This window comes from Bos javanicus, chromosome 17, assembly GCF_032452875.1.
Source record: "Bos javanicus breed banteng chromosome 17, ARS-OSU_banteng_1.0, whole genome shotgun sequence".
Taxonomy (NCBI): Eukaryota; Metazoa; Chordata; class Mammalia; order Artiodactyla; family Bovidae; genus Bos; species Bos javanicus.
In genome coordinates, this window is record NC_083884.1 from 72240714 (window position 1) to 72254448 (window position 13735).

Consider the following 13735-nt stretch of genomic DNA (forward strand, 5'->3'; position numbering starts at 1 on the left):
CGCTGGCCCCGGCCCCGCGCTCCTCGCCGTCCCCCGCCCCGCCCCGCCCCGCCGACCCCGCCCGCCCCGCCGACCCCGCCCGCCCCGCCGACCCCGCCCGCCCCGCCGACCCCGCCCCCGCGCTCCTCGCCGGCCCCGCCCCGCCCCGGCGGCCCCGCCCCCGCGCTACTCGGCCCTCACTGGCTGGCTCCGAGGCCCAGCTGGCAGGGCCGGCCAATGGGCGTGCGGCGCGCGCCGCGACACGTGCGCCCCGCCCTGCCTGACTGATGGGGAGCGGGCGGTGCTCTGGGCGGGGCGCGCGGGGCGGGGCGCGCGGGGCGGGGCGCGGGGCGGGCCCTGGGCGGGGGCGCGCGCTGATTGGCGGGCGCCCAGCTCCGAGGCCGTTAACGGCGGCGCGGCGGGGCCGTGGCTCCAAAACAAAGGGCAGGCGGCCCGCGGGCGGCGGCGGGGATGCCTTGCGGGCGGCCGGGGCGCCAACGGCCGCAGCGCGTCCCGGGCCGCTCCGGGGCCGCCGGAGACCCGCGCCCGCGCTGAGCGAGGCCGGGCCGATGGGCGCTGCGGGCCGGGGCGCGGAGCGGTGGGCGGCCGTGAGTAGGGCGGGCCCCGGGGACCAGCGGCGTCGGCCGCGGGCGGGGGCCGCCGGGCTCGGCGCGGCCCGGGACTCGGGGCGGGCGCGCCGCCTCCGACCCCGCCCCGCCGCGGAAAAGGTGTGGGCGCAGCCGCCCGCCCGGGGGTAAACAGGCTTCTTCCCCGGAGGCAGGGTCGCGGCTGGAGCGGGGGGGCGGTGGGGACAAAAGAGGCCCCCGCGTTTGCACCGAAGGGCCCTTGTGCAGGGCGAGGCCGAAACGAATCGTGCCCGTCGGGCTTCGGGGCTCGCTGCCCGAGCCCCGAGCCCCGGGCGGCGCCGAGTCCAGGTCTGGCCCGTTCTGGGTGGGACTGGGCCCGGTTCCGTGCTAGGTGGACCACGGCCCCACCCCCGGCCTTTTCTGAGCCGCTACGTGCCTTCTTTCTGTGGAAGCGTACACACACCTCAACCTGTTGTTCTGCGCCAAGAATGTTCTTTCCGCCTCCGGGGATGGCTCTCAGGTGCGGCCCTGAGCAGGCGGCCCCTCTGCTCCCCGGAGGTGGACACGCCGGCCGAGCCCCGCCCCGGGCAGCAGCTGGCCCGTTCCCGGTGTTGAGCTTTGCGACCCTGCTTCAGCCTCTGGTCTGACATAGGCCAGCTTGGGCCCCTCCCGCCGCCTCCCCCTTGTATCTTAGGGGCCAGGTGTCTTCTCCGTGGGGGGAGCCTTGGCCAGGCCCAGGGGCAGCCCCGTCTTAGCAGGGCTGTAACCACCTAGCACTGGGCACTGAGTGATCTTGATTACCTATCTGTTTGAGTCTTTTTGAGTTGAAATCAGCTTACTTTGGAACAACTTTTATGTTTACACAAGAGTTGCAAAGGTAGTCCAGCCCGTCCCAGCCTGCGCTCTACCCAGCGTGCCCACTGCCGCCCAGCGTGGGCCTGTGTGCTTGCCAAAATTAAAAACTGGTAAAAGTACATGCCTTTATAAAGCTCTTTATGTCGAGAGCCTTTGATCCCTCCCTGCCTTGTCAGGGCCCGCCAGGATCCTGGGGCGGGGCGGGGGGGGGGGGGGGGGGCAGGGGGCGAGGTGGATGCCCACGAGGACTTGCTGTGCGGGAGTGTCTCTTCCTCCCTGAAAAACTGATGAGGGAAGGTAGTTTCAAATATGAAGAAGCAGTGGAAGTTCTCCTCCTCATCTCTGACACTTTATCCAGAGTCGTTTGGTTTTAACTTTTTAGAAAGGGGTTAGATTGGCTGATCAGCAAAACCTGCAGGAGTGGGGAGAGTGTGGAGAGAGGGGAGGATGGAGCAAGCGCTGGACGCCGGGTCCCTGGAGGCTGAGGCTCCAGGGAGGACAGTGGGGAGGGTTTGGTCCAGTTGGGCGCTGGGTGACACCCCTGCGGTGACTGCAACACTGGGCCTGTCGCTGGCCATGGAGTCAGGCCGTGTCCACACCCAGGCGGCCTCAGGACCAGGGATCCCCGTGGGCGCTGTTAGGCATGGACACAGCCCTTGGCCACCGCGCAGCCTACCTGACGCCCGGAGCTATTCTCGGGGCGCCTGGGCCCATTTTACAGGTCGGGTAGCAATTTGGCTTGAGGCCCCCCAGCTTCCCCTCATGTGGCTTTGTTCAGTCTTGGTCCGTCTGAGTCCCCCCACCCCCACCCCTCAGCTGCACAGCCTCTGCTGAGCACCAGCCCCGTTCTGGCTCCTCTCTGCGTCTCTGGTTTTCCCATCCCTTCCTCGACAAAAGGGGTGCTTGGTGTTTCAATGAGCACGAGGCTCCTAAAATGGCCGAGCGTCCCAGCGCCCTTCCTCCTCTCCCTCTTGGAGCTGAAGAGGGGCATCCCTGCCTGTGTCTTCCCTTCTGAGCAGCAAGTGGGCGACTTCTGCTAGGAGGCACCCAAGGACTCTTAGTTACTAGGGGGAGAAATTAAAACACTGTATCAGAGGCTCTTAGAAAAGAAAGGCTGGGTGCCAGCGCACTGCTCAGCAGGCAGGTGGGCAGGGCGGGGCCGGGAGGACTCACAAACCCACGTTGGGCCAGAGGGGCCGGAGCCCACACCCTCCCGGGAGTCAGCCGTTCGCTTGGGGTTCTGCTTCTCAGGTTTGTCTTCCGAATGGTGAAGCACCATATGGACATGGGCCTGATTCACGTTCTCAAAATAAATATCCATGCTTATTTTAGGAGGAAAACTTCTGGAATCCAGAATGTTATTTTTGCTCTAAAAACTTACCCCACACTAGCATCTTAGGAGGATGGCGGCTGCTCCCCAAACCCGGGGACACAGCAGCCACAGCAGTGAGGCCGGTGGTGTGTTTGCCCTTCAAGTGCTAAGATGGGTCCTGACCTGTCAGCAGGTCTCCTCGAAGAGCGCGCTGTACTGGTGGCTGGAGAAGTGGGCCTCGGGGACGCCCAGCCCAAAATCCCAGTTAAATCACAACATGCTTCTCTGTGACCAAGATCCAGGCTGGGCCCCTGCTCCGCTGGGCTCCCCAGGGGTCAGCGAGGAGGGAGGGCAGGACAGATGGCAGAACACGCGGGCTGGAGGCACGCCAGCCTTTGAAGGGTGACCGTGGGCACCGAGGATGGACGGGGCCTGGCGCTCCAGGGGAAGGGGCCTCCGGGGGGCTGGCAGTATGCGGGAGGCGATCTACACCCGGAGAAATTCAAAGAAACAGAAAAGCCTTGGCAAGCCATCACCCTGTCTGCTTGGCTGTACCAGGGGCAGGGTCTTCGTTACCCCATCAGGGACTGAACCCTTGCCCCTGCAGTGGAGGCGCCAAGTCCTAACCCCTGGGACACCAGGGAAGTCCCCAAGATGCCACTTAAACAGCCCTTCCCTGTTAGAGGTCACTCGGAGTTAGAAATGAGGGGTGTCCCCGTTCTAAGAGGGAAAAGCAAAAGTTGCTCAGTCGTGTCCACCTCTGTGCGACCCCGTGGACTGCAGCCGGCCAGGCACCTCTGTCCTTGGGATTCTCCAGGCAAGAAGACGGGTGGGCTGCCGTGCAGTCACCTGTTTAAAGGCAGGGCTTGGTGAAGGCCGTCTGGTGGTCTCTGCCCAGGTCACTGGTGCTTCTGCCTCGAAAGGGGCCCAGGGCTCTGAAGTTGAGCCACCAGGGCTAAAAGAGAAGGTACCACATTTAAGACTCCTTTAAATACAGAGAAGACTCAAGTGAAGACATGGAGATGGATTTGGGGCCTGCAGGCAGGGAACGCTTTCCTTCCTGGTTGAGGCTGGTATGCCCGCCCCCCCCCCCCGACCAGCCGGCCCCCCACCCTTAGGACACACCGCCCAGTGTAGCCCGCAGCTTCCTGGGCACCGTGAGCTGGAGGAGTCTGAGAGACAGCAGGAGGCGTGGCGAGCCCGAGCAGGGGGGCCACTGGGGGTCCTCCTCCTGGACCACCCCAGCCCAAACCCTTCCCGCCCTGTTAGTTCTTCTCAAACCGACCGAGTCCTGGTCTGAAAGGTGTAAATGCTTCCCACTCCAGTTACTGCTTCCTTTTCAGACCCCACCAGGGACCCTGAGAGGGTCAAGGAAGCCTCCGTCCCCCGCAGACACTTCCGGACCCGATCTCTCTGTCCCGCCGGCTCCCTGGCTCATTTGCACTCGCAGGTGGACACACACACGTTTCCTATGCCGTGTGTACAGTGCTTCCTATGCTGTGACTTGAATTGTATTCAACAGTGACTTTGAGGAAGATTCACATTCACGGTATCTCCAGTCCTGGTCATGGTGTAGCTCCCCATGGATGTTCAGTTCAGGCGCTCAGTCGTGTCTAACTGCGACCCCATGGACTGCAGCCCGCCAGGCCTCCCTGTCCATCACCAACTCCCGGAGTTCACTCAAACTCATGCCCATCAAGTCGGTGATGCCATCCAGCCATCTCATCCTCTGGCGTCCCCTTCTCCTCCCGCCTTCAATCAGCATCAGAGTCTTTTCAAATGAGTCAGCTGTTCGCGTCAGGTGGCCGAAGTATTGCAGTTTCAGCTTCAACATCAGTCCTTCCAATGAATATTCAGGACTTATCTCCTTCAGAATGGACTGGATGGATCTCCTTGCAGTCCAAGGGACTCTCAAGAGTGTTCTCCAACACCACAGTTCAAAAGCATCAATTCTTTGGCGCTCAGCCTTCTTTATGGATGTAGGGCTGTGTTTTTACCCCTCAGAATTGTGTACAAGGTGTTTCGGGTCTTGAGTCTGCTCACAGATACTCTGTTGTTACACTGCTGTGTGCCAGCATGGTTTCACTTAGGAGGCTTTTCTCCTCGCCTTGTGGAGCTGGCTGGGGCTCCTGGGAGGCTGCATGAGGGTGTAGAGGCCTCCTGGTTTAGTCCGCGTCTCAAAGGACACTTTCCAACTTGTAACATTGTGTATGATGTTTTGGTCCATGCCTCAAAACAGTTCTCTTCACAATCTTAGTTTGCATGGAATGTTTTTTAAATTGTGAATGGATGTTAAATTTTTCCAAACTTTTTTCCATCCATTCAGATAAATGGAACAACTGTGGTAAATGTTTCCAATGTTAAGTCGCCTTGCGTTCTTGTGATGAGACCCCCAGCTGTGCAGTCCCGTAATACAGTGCTGGGTCCCGTCCGGTCAGTATTGCATAGGATGTTTGCATCTTGGTTTCTTTGAAGAAGCTTAGTGGATTCCGTTCTTGTTTTTCTTTTCTGGCTCTGCCGCAGGACTTGCGAGGTCTGTTCCCCAACCACGGACGGAACCTGAGCCCCAGCAGTGAAAGTGCGGACCCCCAGACAGGGGTTTGAGGTCAGGTAGCCACGTGAAATGGTGGGAAGGTGCTTCCTCTTTCTCTTCCCGGGAAGCGTTCTCAGCAGGTTGGAACGAGCCCTCTCTGGAGGTGCAGTCGACTTCTCCAGGGACGTTCTTTGCTACCAGGGTGTGTATTGGAGGAGGAGAATTTTTACCAGTGACTTGATTTGTGTTGACAGGATTATTCAGCTTTTCTAGTTCTTCTGGAGTCATATTTTTAAGCTTTTTTCCAGGAATCATCGTGTGGTTCAGGCCTTCACCTCTGTTGACTTGAGCCGACCGCAGCACCTGTGCCAAGTCTCACGGTTGTTTGCGTTTCCGGGGGCTGGCTGAGCCGACAGGCGCGCCTCTGCCTCGTGGATCCTCTCCAGGGGGTCCAGCTTCCCTTTTCTCTTTCCTTAATTTTTTTTCCCTATTTGTTTACTTTCTTATATTTTCTTGGGGTTGCTTTCCTGTGACTTCTGGATGTTTTTAAAGAGGGGTGTTTAGCTCAGTAATCCCACCTGTCTTCTAATATCCATCCTGTAAGAACCGACATTCCCCTTAAGTTCTGGTAATTATTTTATGGTTTGGAAGTCGCTTAGTCCTGCCTGACTCTTTGTGACCTCTTGGACTGCACAGTCCATGGACTTCTCCAGGCCAGAATACTGGAGTAGCCTTTCCCTTCTCCAGGGGATCTTCCCCACCCAGGGATCGAATCCAGGTCTCTCGCATTGCAGGTGGATTCTTTACCAGCTGAGCCATCAGGGAAGCCCGTTTTATTGTTCAAAATATTTTCTGATTTCCATTATTCTTAGTCACATGGGTATATAGAAGCATATTTCCTAAGTTACAAGCATATGAGAAGTCTTCTAGTTACACACTGACTTGTGGTTTGTGCCGAGGTCTGAGTGCACGCCGTGAGTCCCACCCTGAGTGCTGAGGCGCGCCGGGTGCTCGGTAGATGTGCACGTGAAGTAATGAGCTGGAGTCTCTGGTTCTCAGACGGTTTTCTACATGTGTTTCAGCTCCAGTTGCTTCATCAAAATGTGTGTCTGCCTGCATTTGTGTTTGCTCTGTCAGCTGGTGAAGAGTGCAGTGGAGTACACTGTATGCTTATGTGGTTATATGCAGCATGCCAAAGATTATATACAACCATGGTCCTATTTTGATTATAAATTTATCTCAAAGTTGTTCCAACTTTTGACTTACGTATTTTGACACTGTTAGGAAGTAACAAGATTTATACTTGCTACTTATCTCCCTGCTGTTTTATCTAATGGAAGTTTTTTCCATTCAGATCAGTTCAGTTCAGTCACTCAGTCGTGTCCGACTCTTTGCGACCCCATGAATCGCAGCACGCCAGGCCTCCCTGTCCATCACCAACTCCCGGAGTTCACCCAGACTCACGTCCATCAAGTCAGTGATGCCATCCAGCTATCTCATCCTCTGGCGTCCCCTTCTCCTCCTGCCCCCAATCCCTCCCAGCATCAGGGTCTTTTCCAATGAGTCAACTCTTCTCATGAGGTGGCCAAAGTACTGGAGTTTCAGCTTCAGCATCATTCCTTCCAAAGAAATCCCAGGGCTGATCTCCTTCAGAATGGACTGGTTGGACCTCCTTGCAGTCCAAGGGACTCTCAAGAGTCTTCCTCAACACCACAGTTCAAAAGCATCAATTCTTGGGCGCTCAGCCTTCTTCACAGTCCAACTCTCACATCCATACATGACCACAGGAAAAACCATAGCCTTGACTAGATGAATCTTTGTTGGCAATGTCTCTGCTTTTGAATATGCTATCTAGGTTGGTCATAACTTTCCTTCCAAGGAGTAAGCATCTTTTAATTTCATGGCTGCAGTCACCATCTGCAGTGATTTTGGAGCCCAGAAAAATAAAGTCAGCCACTGTTTGCACTGTTTCCCCATCTATTTGCCATGAAGTGATGGGACCGGATGCCATGATCTTCGTTTTCTGAACGCTGGGCTTTAAGCCAACTTTTTCACTCTCCACTTTCACTTTCATCAAGAGGCTTTTGAGTTCCTCTTCACTTTCTGCCATAAGGGTGGTGTCATCTGCATATCTGAGGTTACTGATATTTCTCCCGGCAATCTTGATTCCAGCTTGTGTTTCTTCCAGTCCAGCGTTTCTCATGATGTACTCTGCGTAGTAGTTAAATAAGCAGGGTGACAATATACAGCCTTGACGAACTCCTTTTCCTATTTGGAACCAGTCTGTTGTTCCATGTCCAGTTCTAACTGTTGCTTCCTGACCTGCATACACATTTCTCAAGAGGCAGATCAGGTGGTCTGGTATTCCCATCTCTTTCAGAATTTTCCACAGTTGATTGTGATCCACACAGTCAAAGGCTTTGGCATAGTCAATAAAGCAGAAATAGATGTTTTTCTGGAACTCTCTTGCTTTTTCCATGATCCAGCGGATGTTGGCAATTTGATCTCTGGTTCCTCTGCCTTTTCTAAAACCAGCTTGAACATCAAGTTTTTCCATTAAATGTTATTAAGGGAAATACAAACATATGTAATAGTTTTCATTATTTTAGTACTTTTTCTATCCATTTGCTGCTTTAACTTTTTCGTTCATCTTCCTTGCGATGTGGTTGGTGTCTGTCCGGCGCGTGTCTGTCCGGCGCGCAGCAGCGATGCAGTGTGCATTCACTCCTGCAGACTCTCCCGTATGGGTTGTCACGGAGCATTTGGCGGAGCTCCCTGCGCCGCACAGCAGACGTCCATGTTGACCGCTTCACATATAGCAGTGTGTGTGTGTTAAGCCCAAACTCCTAGCTTTTCCCTCCCCTGCCTGCCTCTCCCCTTTGGGAACCATGAGTCTGTTTCCTGAGTTGGTTTCTGTTTCGTGAATCAGTTGACTTGTGTCAGTTTTTGGATCCCACGTGTAAGTGGCACCTTATGATATCTAACTTCGCTTAATGTGATGATCTCTAGGTCAGTCCACGCTGCTGCCAATGGCATTATTATGAAACGTGTGCGTATGTGTGTGTGTGTACACAAACACCCCCACGGTGCCTTCATCCACTCCTGTCAGTGGACACTCAGCTGCTTCCATTCTTGGCTGTTTTGAGCGGTGCTGATATGAACGCTGGGCTGCATGTACCCTCTTGAATGTTTCCTCCAGATAAGTGGGCTCGCTAGGTTGGTTGTATGGTAACTGAAACCCCCACGCTGCTCTCCCCGGTGGCTGCACCAGTGCACACTCCCAGCAGCAGCGCCAGGAGCCCCTCTTGTGCACACCCTCTGCAGCCTTTGCTATCTGTGGTCTTTTGGACGGCCCTTCTGACGGGTGTGAGGAGCCACCACTGCGGCTCCGACTTGCTTTTCTCTGTTGTTCCGTCTTTGTGGGAACCGCGTGCGTCAGCGAGTAATCACGGCCACAGGTCTTGCTGCTGCTGCCCAGCCTCTTGCTTCTCCTTTCGCCCTCTCTGAGCCTTAATTTAAGGTGTGTGTCTTGGAAGCAGCATCGAGATAAAGTGTGTTTTCTGTCTAGTCTGAAACCTTCAACTCTAACGTGAGTCCACTTACGTTTCACCTACGCACTGAAATGCCTGGGTTTCAATCTTCCTTCATTAGGCTTCTTGCTCTTCCCCCGGCCCGCTCCCTCCCTTCGTCACCTCCCTTTACACGTTTGGAAGCGACACACCTGCTCTTTTTGTTGGGACAGATGTTTAAGGCACATTTACCCTTCGTTTAGCAGAGCGTCCCTTTAGCCCACACGCGAAGCTGCTTTTGGGATGCTGCTCCGCCCACGCCTCCACCCGCGCCTCCGCCTTGCTCTGTTGCTCACCCATCCTGAGCACGGCGCAGCGCTCCGGAGGTGGGCTGCCCTGCCCGCCTGTGCACTCAGCCTCTTCTTTACTCAGCATCCTGCCTCCTTGAGGTCTCAAGTCGAGACCCGAGTGGGCTTTGTTTCGTTCTCTCATTTCTGTCTGAAGCACATCCCTGAATCTCCCCCAGTGATGCTTTCCGGAAGTCAAGCTGCTCGTCTGCAAATGACACGTCCCGCGGTCCGTGGCGACATTCCCGCTGCAGAGTCCCGGGAGAACGGGGTTCCCCTTCAGGGCCTCGGGGTGCCTCCCCACTGCCTCCGCCTTCTGCTGACTGACTGGGGAAGTTGCTCTGGTGAAAGGTGGCCTTCCCTTCCCTTCGGGAGGCTTCTCAGACATCCCTGCTTTTCTTCAGTGCTCTGCAGCCTCCGTACTGAGTGATGCGGCGTGGCTTCCTTCTCCTTCACCCTCCTCGGGTCTGCTGGTGATCAGTCTGCACTGTCCTCGAGTCCTGGCAACTCCGCATCTCCTCTCGCGTCTCCTTCCGGGGTCCTCAGACACCTCTGTGCTCCTGGTGTCAGATCCAGTGAGTCGCCGCTAGGTCCGGCGTCATGCAGCGCTCACTGCGCTTTCTCCTAAGAGGCGCCAGCTGCAGTCTGCGCTCAGGCCTGGCCCAAGTGCGCCAGTGTGCGTGGCATCATTCGTGTCACAGGCCTGTCTCATTTTCCCGGCACGTCTGTTGGAAGGGCTCTGCCCTTTCCACGCGGAATGGTCTTGGCACCCTTGTTGAAAATCACGGGACTGTGCATGAGGGTGTATTTCTGGATTGATAGGTAATTTCCTAGAGACCAGTACGGGACCCACCACACATGCACAGACGTCATGGTGCTTGGAGCCACTGACGAGTTCCGTTACTCGGGGCAGGACGGGCCCAGTGCTCCTGGCGTCTCTCCGATGGGAAGTTTGTTGGCTGCTATCTCTTCCACGTGCCCTAAAGCCAGAGGACAAAAGACGTATTTGAGCTACTGTTTTCTCAAATTATTTATGTGTGAAAGTGGTTCACCAACCACTCCCAACTAAATGGAAGTTAGGGTCCACGGTCGGGTATTAACCTTCTTGTTATGTACAATTTCTCGTAAAGAATTAGATCTGTGACGTCTAGGCCTGCGCTTTCCCTCGTCTTTGCAACAGGCGTGCTAAGCCAGGCACGTCCTCTCTCTCCCCGTGACCCTCTGCCGTGTGTTGACAGGTTGTGGCGTTTCTCGCACCCAGTCTGTGTGGACGGAGCCACACGCCCTCTGAACGGCGGCTCTGGCGTGCATGTTCCAGTGTTCTTCTGTTGGAGAGCCCAGCAGAGCTGCAGCTCCTCCCGCGCCAGCCCTGAGCTGAGCCAGGAGTGCCCCGCGATGGTGAAGATGACCAAGTCTAAAACTTTCCAAGCGTATCTGCCCAACTGCCACCGAACCTACAGCTGTGTCCACTGCAGGGCCCACCTGGCCAATCACGACGAGCTGATCTCCAAGGCAAGTGTCTGCTCACGAAATCAGGGGCCTATGAGGAGAGGAATATGGACTCTCCCAGGTGTGCTGACCTTGAGCGTCTGCAGCCTCGTGGGCGGCACTGTGGGAAGTCGTGTGTGAGTGTGTGCGGCGTGAGTGTGTGCGGCTGCGCTGTGGGCTTGGCTGTGGCACTGCCCAGTGGCGGGTCCAGGGGGCTGGTGGCTGGGTTTGCACACACACCGTCCACCTGTGCAAACCGAGGCCTGGGCTGCGGGCCGCTTGGCTTCCAGGGCCAGGAGCTTATTCCTGGGTGATAGGCAGGAACCAAAAGAAGGTTCTGATCCGTTTCGTTTCTGGTTACTTTTGAGGCCTGTCGTCCCACTTGGTCCCTTGAGCCTGGCAACTGGGGTGACAAGTCCCCGTCCAGTGCCCCCTCCAGGTCCTGTGGCCATGCAGTTGGGATTGGCCGGAGGTTGGAGACACACAGATGCCCTCTTCTGCCTCCTTGGCCGTCCTGGAATGAGTGAGCGTGCTAAGAGCTTTCGTCCCGGAAAGGGGCCGCCTGGGGCCATGGTTTTCTCACAGTTCCCGTGGAAAGGCACAGCAACCACCCCGTGCCCACATCTGCTGGAGGCTGGCACACACTGTCCCGGGCACAGGCTCATGGGCGCTCTGCCCGGCGGCCCCTCCGCGCCTGTCCGGGTCTTCGGGGATGCCTCCACTCTCCCAGGGCAGGGCTCCCGTCACTCAGCCCTGACCGCGCTGGCCCTCTGACACCTCTTCCTTCTCTGCAGTCCTTCCAGGGAAGTCAGGGGCGAGCCTACCTCTTCAACTCAGTGTGAGTACCAGGGCCAGGGCCGCGCCGGCTATTCTGAGAGGCCAGGGGGTGGGGTGCCCCCAGCTGGGGTCCATCTTGGTTTCCATGGAAACAGTGAACTCTGGGTGCCTCCTCGCAGCGTCCTGGGTTCTCGGGGGGGAAGCCAGAAATTGTGCCTTCTCTTCTGAGGGGCAAGGGACAGCTGGGGAGTCAGGGAGGACACCCCTGGGTCCCGGCGGCAGCCGGCGGGTGGAAAAGCGGGCTTGGCCCTGCGAGGGTGCCAGTGCCTCCTCCCCGCAGGGTGAATGTGGGCTGCGGCCCTGCGGAGGAGCGAGTCCTGCTCACCGGCCTGCATGCCGTGGCCGACATCTACTGCGAGAACTGCAAGACCACGCTCGGGTGGAAATATGTGAGTCCCCGGGGTCCGCGTGACCGTGGAGATAGCAGGCCGGAAACAGGACGGGTGCCGACCATCAAGGTGGGGCCACAGGCCAGGGGGGCGGGGAGGCTGTGCCTGCCTCGCAGGTGATCATTGGCTGGGCACGGGCAGAGGCCTGTGGACGTGACCCTGCGGTCATGCTCACAGCCGTTTCATCTGGGTGCTCAGCCCCCACCCCAGGACCCTCCTGGGCCCATCGTGGGAGGGCGGGGAAGTGCCCCGCCCCACCCCCCGCTCCTTTCCACCACTTGTGACCCCGAGCCCCAGGAAGGAGGCTCCTGCTCACCATCCCTTCTGAACTGCCCTGCTGAGCCCATGCTCAGCCGCACAGCTGACACTGTAGCTCCCGCCAATGCCTGACCCCTGGCACAGCGGCCCCTCCTCAGCCCCGGGCTGCATGGCGTGGGCCATGTCTGGGAGACGTGACCCTGTCCTTCCTTTCTTCGCTGCATGTAGAAGTTGAAAAATGAAACGGATTCTATTCTGAAACCTCTCTCTCTCTTCAAGGAGCACGCCTTTGAAAGCAGTCAGAAGTATAAAGAAGGAAAATTTATCATCGAGCTCGCTCACATGATCAAAGACAATGGCTGGGAGTAAAGTGGACTTCCTGTTCCCCCTTGAACGTGACTGAGACGGTCAACGTCAAGGAGCTGGGGCGTGTCCGAGGGCAGGCGACCCCCCTGGCCGGCCCCCTGGGTGAGGCAGCCCCCCAAGCTGTGTCCTCTTCACGCACATGGTTGTTTCTGAAATGTTTCAATGAGCTGTTTCTAATTTCTCAAGATCCAGAGAAAGACTTGAGTGATGACTTGTCCATCTAGTCCGTACCTTTTGTAAGCAATGCTTTTAAGGTAGAATTTGGCTGTGTTCTGTCGTTTTGATGGAAAACCAAACAGTGCCATGGATCCCAGGGCGGCCTTTGGAGGGCCCGCCCTGCTTGTGTCTGGAGTGAAAGGAGGGGGTCACCTCCCCCTGCCTCTTGGGCCCACACTGGCAGTTCCGCTCGCAGACCGCCAAGGCCAGTCCTCTGCCCGGAATCTCCCTGAAGGCTGTGCGTCTCTGCACCCAGCGTGCTCTCTAGCCTGTTCAAAAGCAGAAGGCGCCACGGGTAACATTTTAATGAGCTAGAAAGAGAAACGTGTCTAATGGAACTCCCTGTTCACTGAAGCCAGCAGCTTCTTTATCTAGAAGGCAGGTGAGCAAGTGGTCCACAGACACGGCCCGGGCCTGTGCACAGGCCCTGAGCGGCTGGCCGCAGAGTTTGAGCTGATCACACTGGACCGAGGGAAAGCGGACTTCTTTTTCTACTCTGATGTACTTGAAGAAAAAGAATTATTTTTCCTAGATTTGAAAGATGCCAAAACAGGATAAACTTCCAAATTAAGATCTGCCACTGTTTTCACGTTTTCCACAGAAGGTTCCAGCTGCAAGATAGGTGTAAACTCCGGTTGTTCGGGGGCCCCAGCCTGCCCTGCTTCTGCTCGAGTTCCCATGCACTGGGCCTTTGCAGGGCTGGGCTGCATGTGGCTTCTGGCCAGTCTGCGGAGAGTGGAGGCCAAAAGGCCCTCTGGCCGGTGAGCCTGGCCTGCCCCTCGACGCGTCCGGAGGCCTTCAGCATGCTCGCTGGGCCCTGAGACACCCAGGACCCTGGCTCCACAATCCCATGGCCACAAACTGGAGACGGGGGGCTCTCCCCTGAGCCAGAGCCCCGGCTGGTGCTCCAGGATCAGGTGAGCTTCCGATGGGCACCCTCTGACCCACAGCCTGGACCACCCCCAGGTACTGGGTCATCCACGAGGGTGCCCAGCAGGCCGCCTCCCAGCACGGGCGCCTGCCCTGAGGGCTGAGTCCAAACCCCTGAGAGCCAGCCTG

The 13735-nt window shown here is 57.2% G+C and overlaps 2 protein-coding genes across 2 annotated transcripts; both read left to right on the plus strand.

The window, feature by feature from the left end:
• The first annotated feature begins 266 nt into the window (after positions 1–266).
• On the plus strand, positions 267–10495 carry LOC133228435 (methyl-CpG-binding domain protein 2-like). Its single transcript, XM_061383863.1, has 3 exons — positions 267–587; positions 9527–9697; positions 10361–10495. Exons 1-3 carry the CDS (start codon positions 267–269, stop codon positions 10493–10495), a joined length of 627 nt encoding a protein of 208 aa, XP_061239847.1.
• YPEL1 (yippee like 1) lies at positions 10381–12664 on the plus strand. The gene is made up of 4 exons (XM_061385586.1): positions 10381–10634; positions 11405–11448; positions 11728–11836; positions 12374–12664. The coding sequence occupies exons 1-4, from the start codon at positions 10518–10520 to the stop codon at positions 12461–12463; spliced, it is 360 nt and encodes a 119-aa protein (XP_061241570.1). The 5' UTR covers positions 10381–10517; the 3' UTR covers positions 12464–12664.
• The last annotated feature ends 1071 nt before the right edge of the window (positions 12665–13735 follow it).

Excerpts from the sequence above, each read along its gene's own strand:
- LOC133228435 (XM_061383863.1), top strand. The coding sequence starts at position 267 with ATGGGGAGCGGGCGGTGCTCTGGGCGGGGCGCGCGGGGCGGGGCGCGC. Across the intron at positions 588-9,526 it reads GCGCGGAGCGGTGGGCGGCC|TGCTCTGCAGCCTCCGTACT; the intron begins GTGAGTAGGGCG and ends GCTTTTCTTCAG. Across the intron at positions 9,698-10,360 it reads TGCTCCTGGTGTCAGATCCA|GTTGTGGCGTTTCTCGCACC; the intron begins GTGAGTCGCCGC and ends GTGTGTTGACAG.
- YPEL1 (XM_061385586.1), top strand. The coding sequence starts at position 10,518 with ATGGTGAAGATGACCAAGTCTAAAACTTTCCAAGCGTATCTGCCCAAC. Across the intron at positions 11,449-11,727 it reads GCCTACCTCTTCAACTCAGT|GGTGAATGTGGGCTGCGGCC; the intron begins GTGAGTACCAGG and ends TCCTCCCCGCAG. Across the intron at positions 11,837-12,373 it reads CCACGCTCGGGTGGAAATAT|GAGCACGCCTTTGAAAGCAG; the intron begins GTGAGTCCCCGG and ends TCTCTCTTCAAG.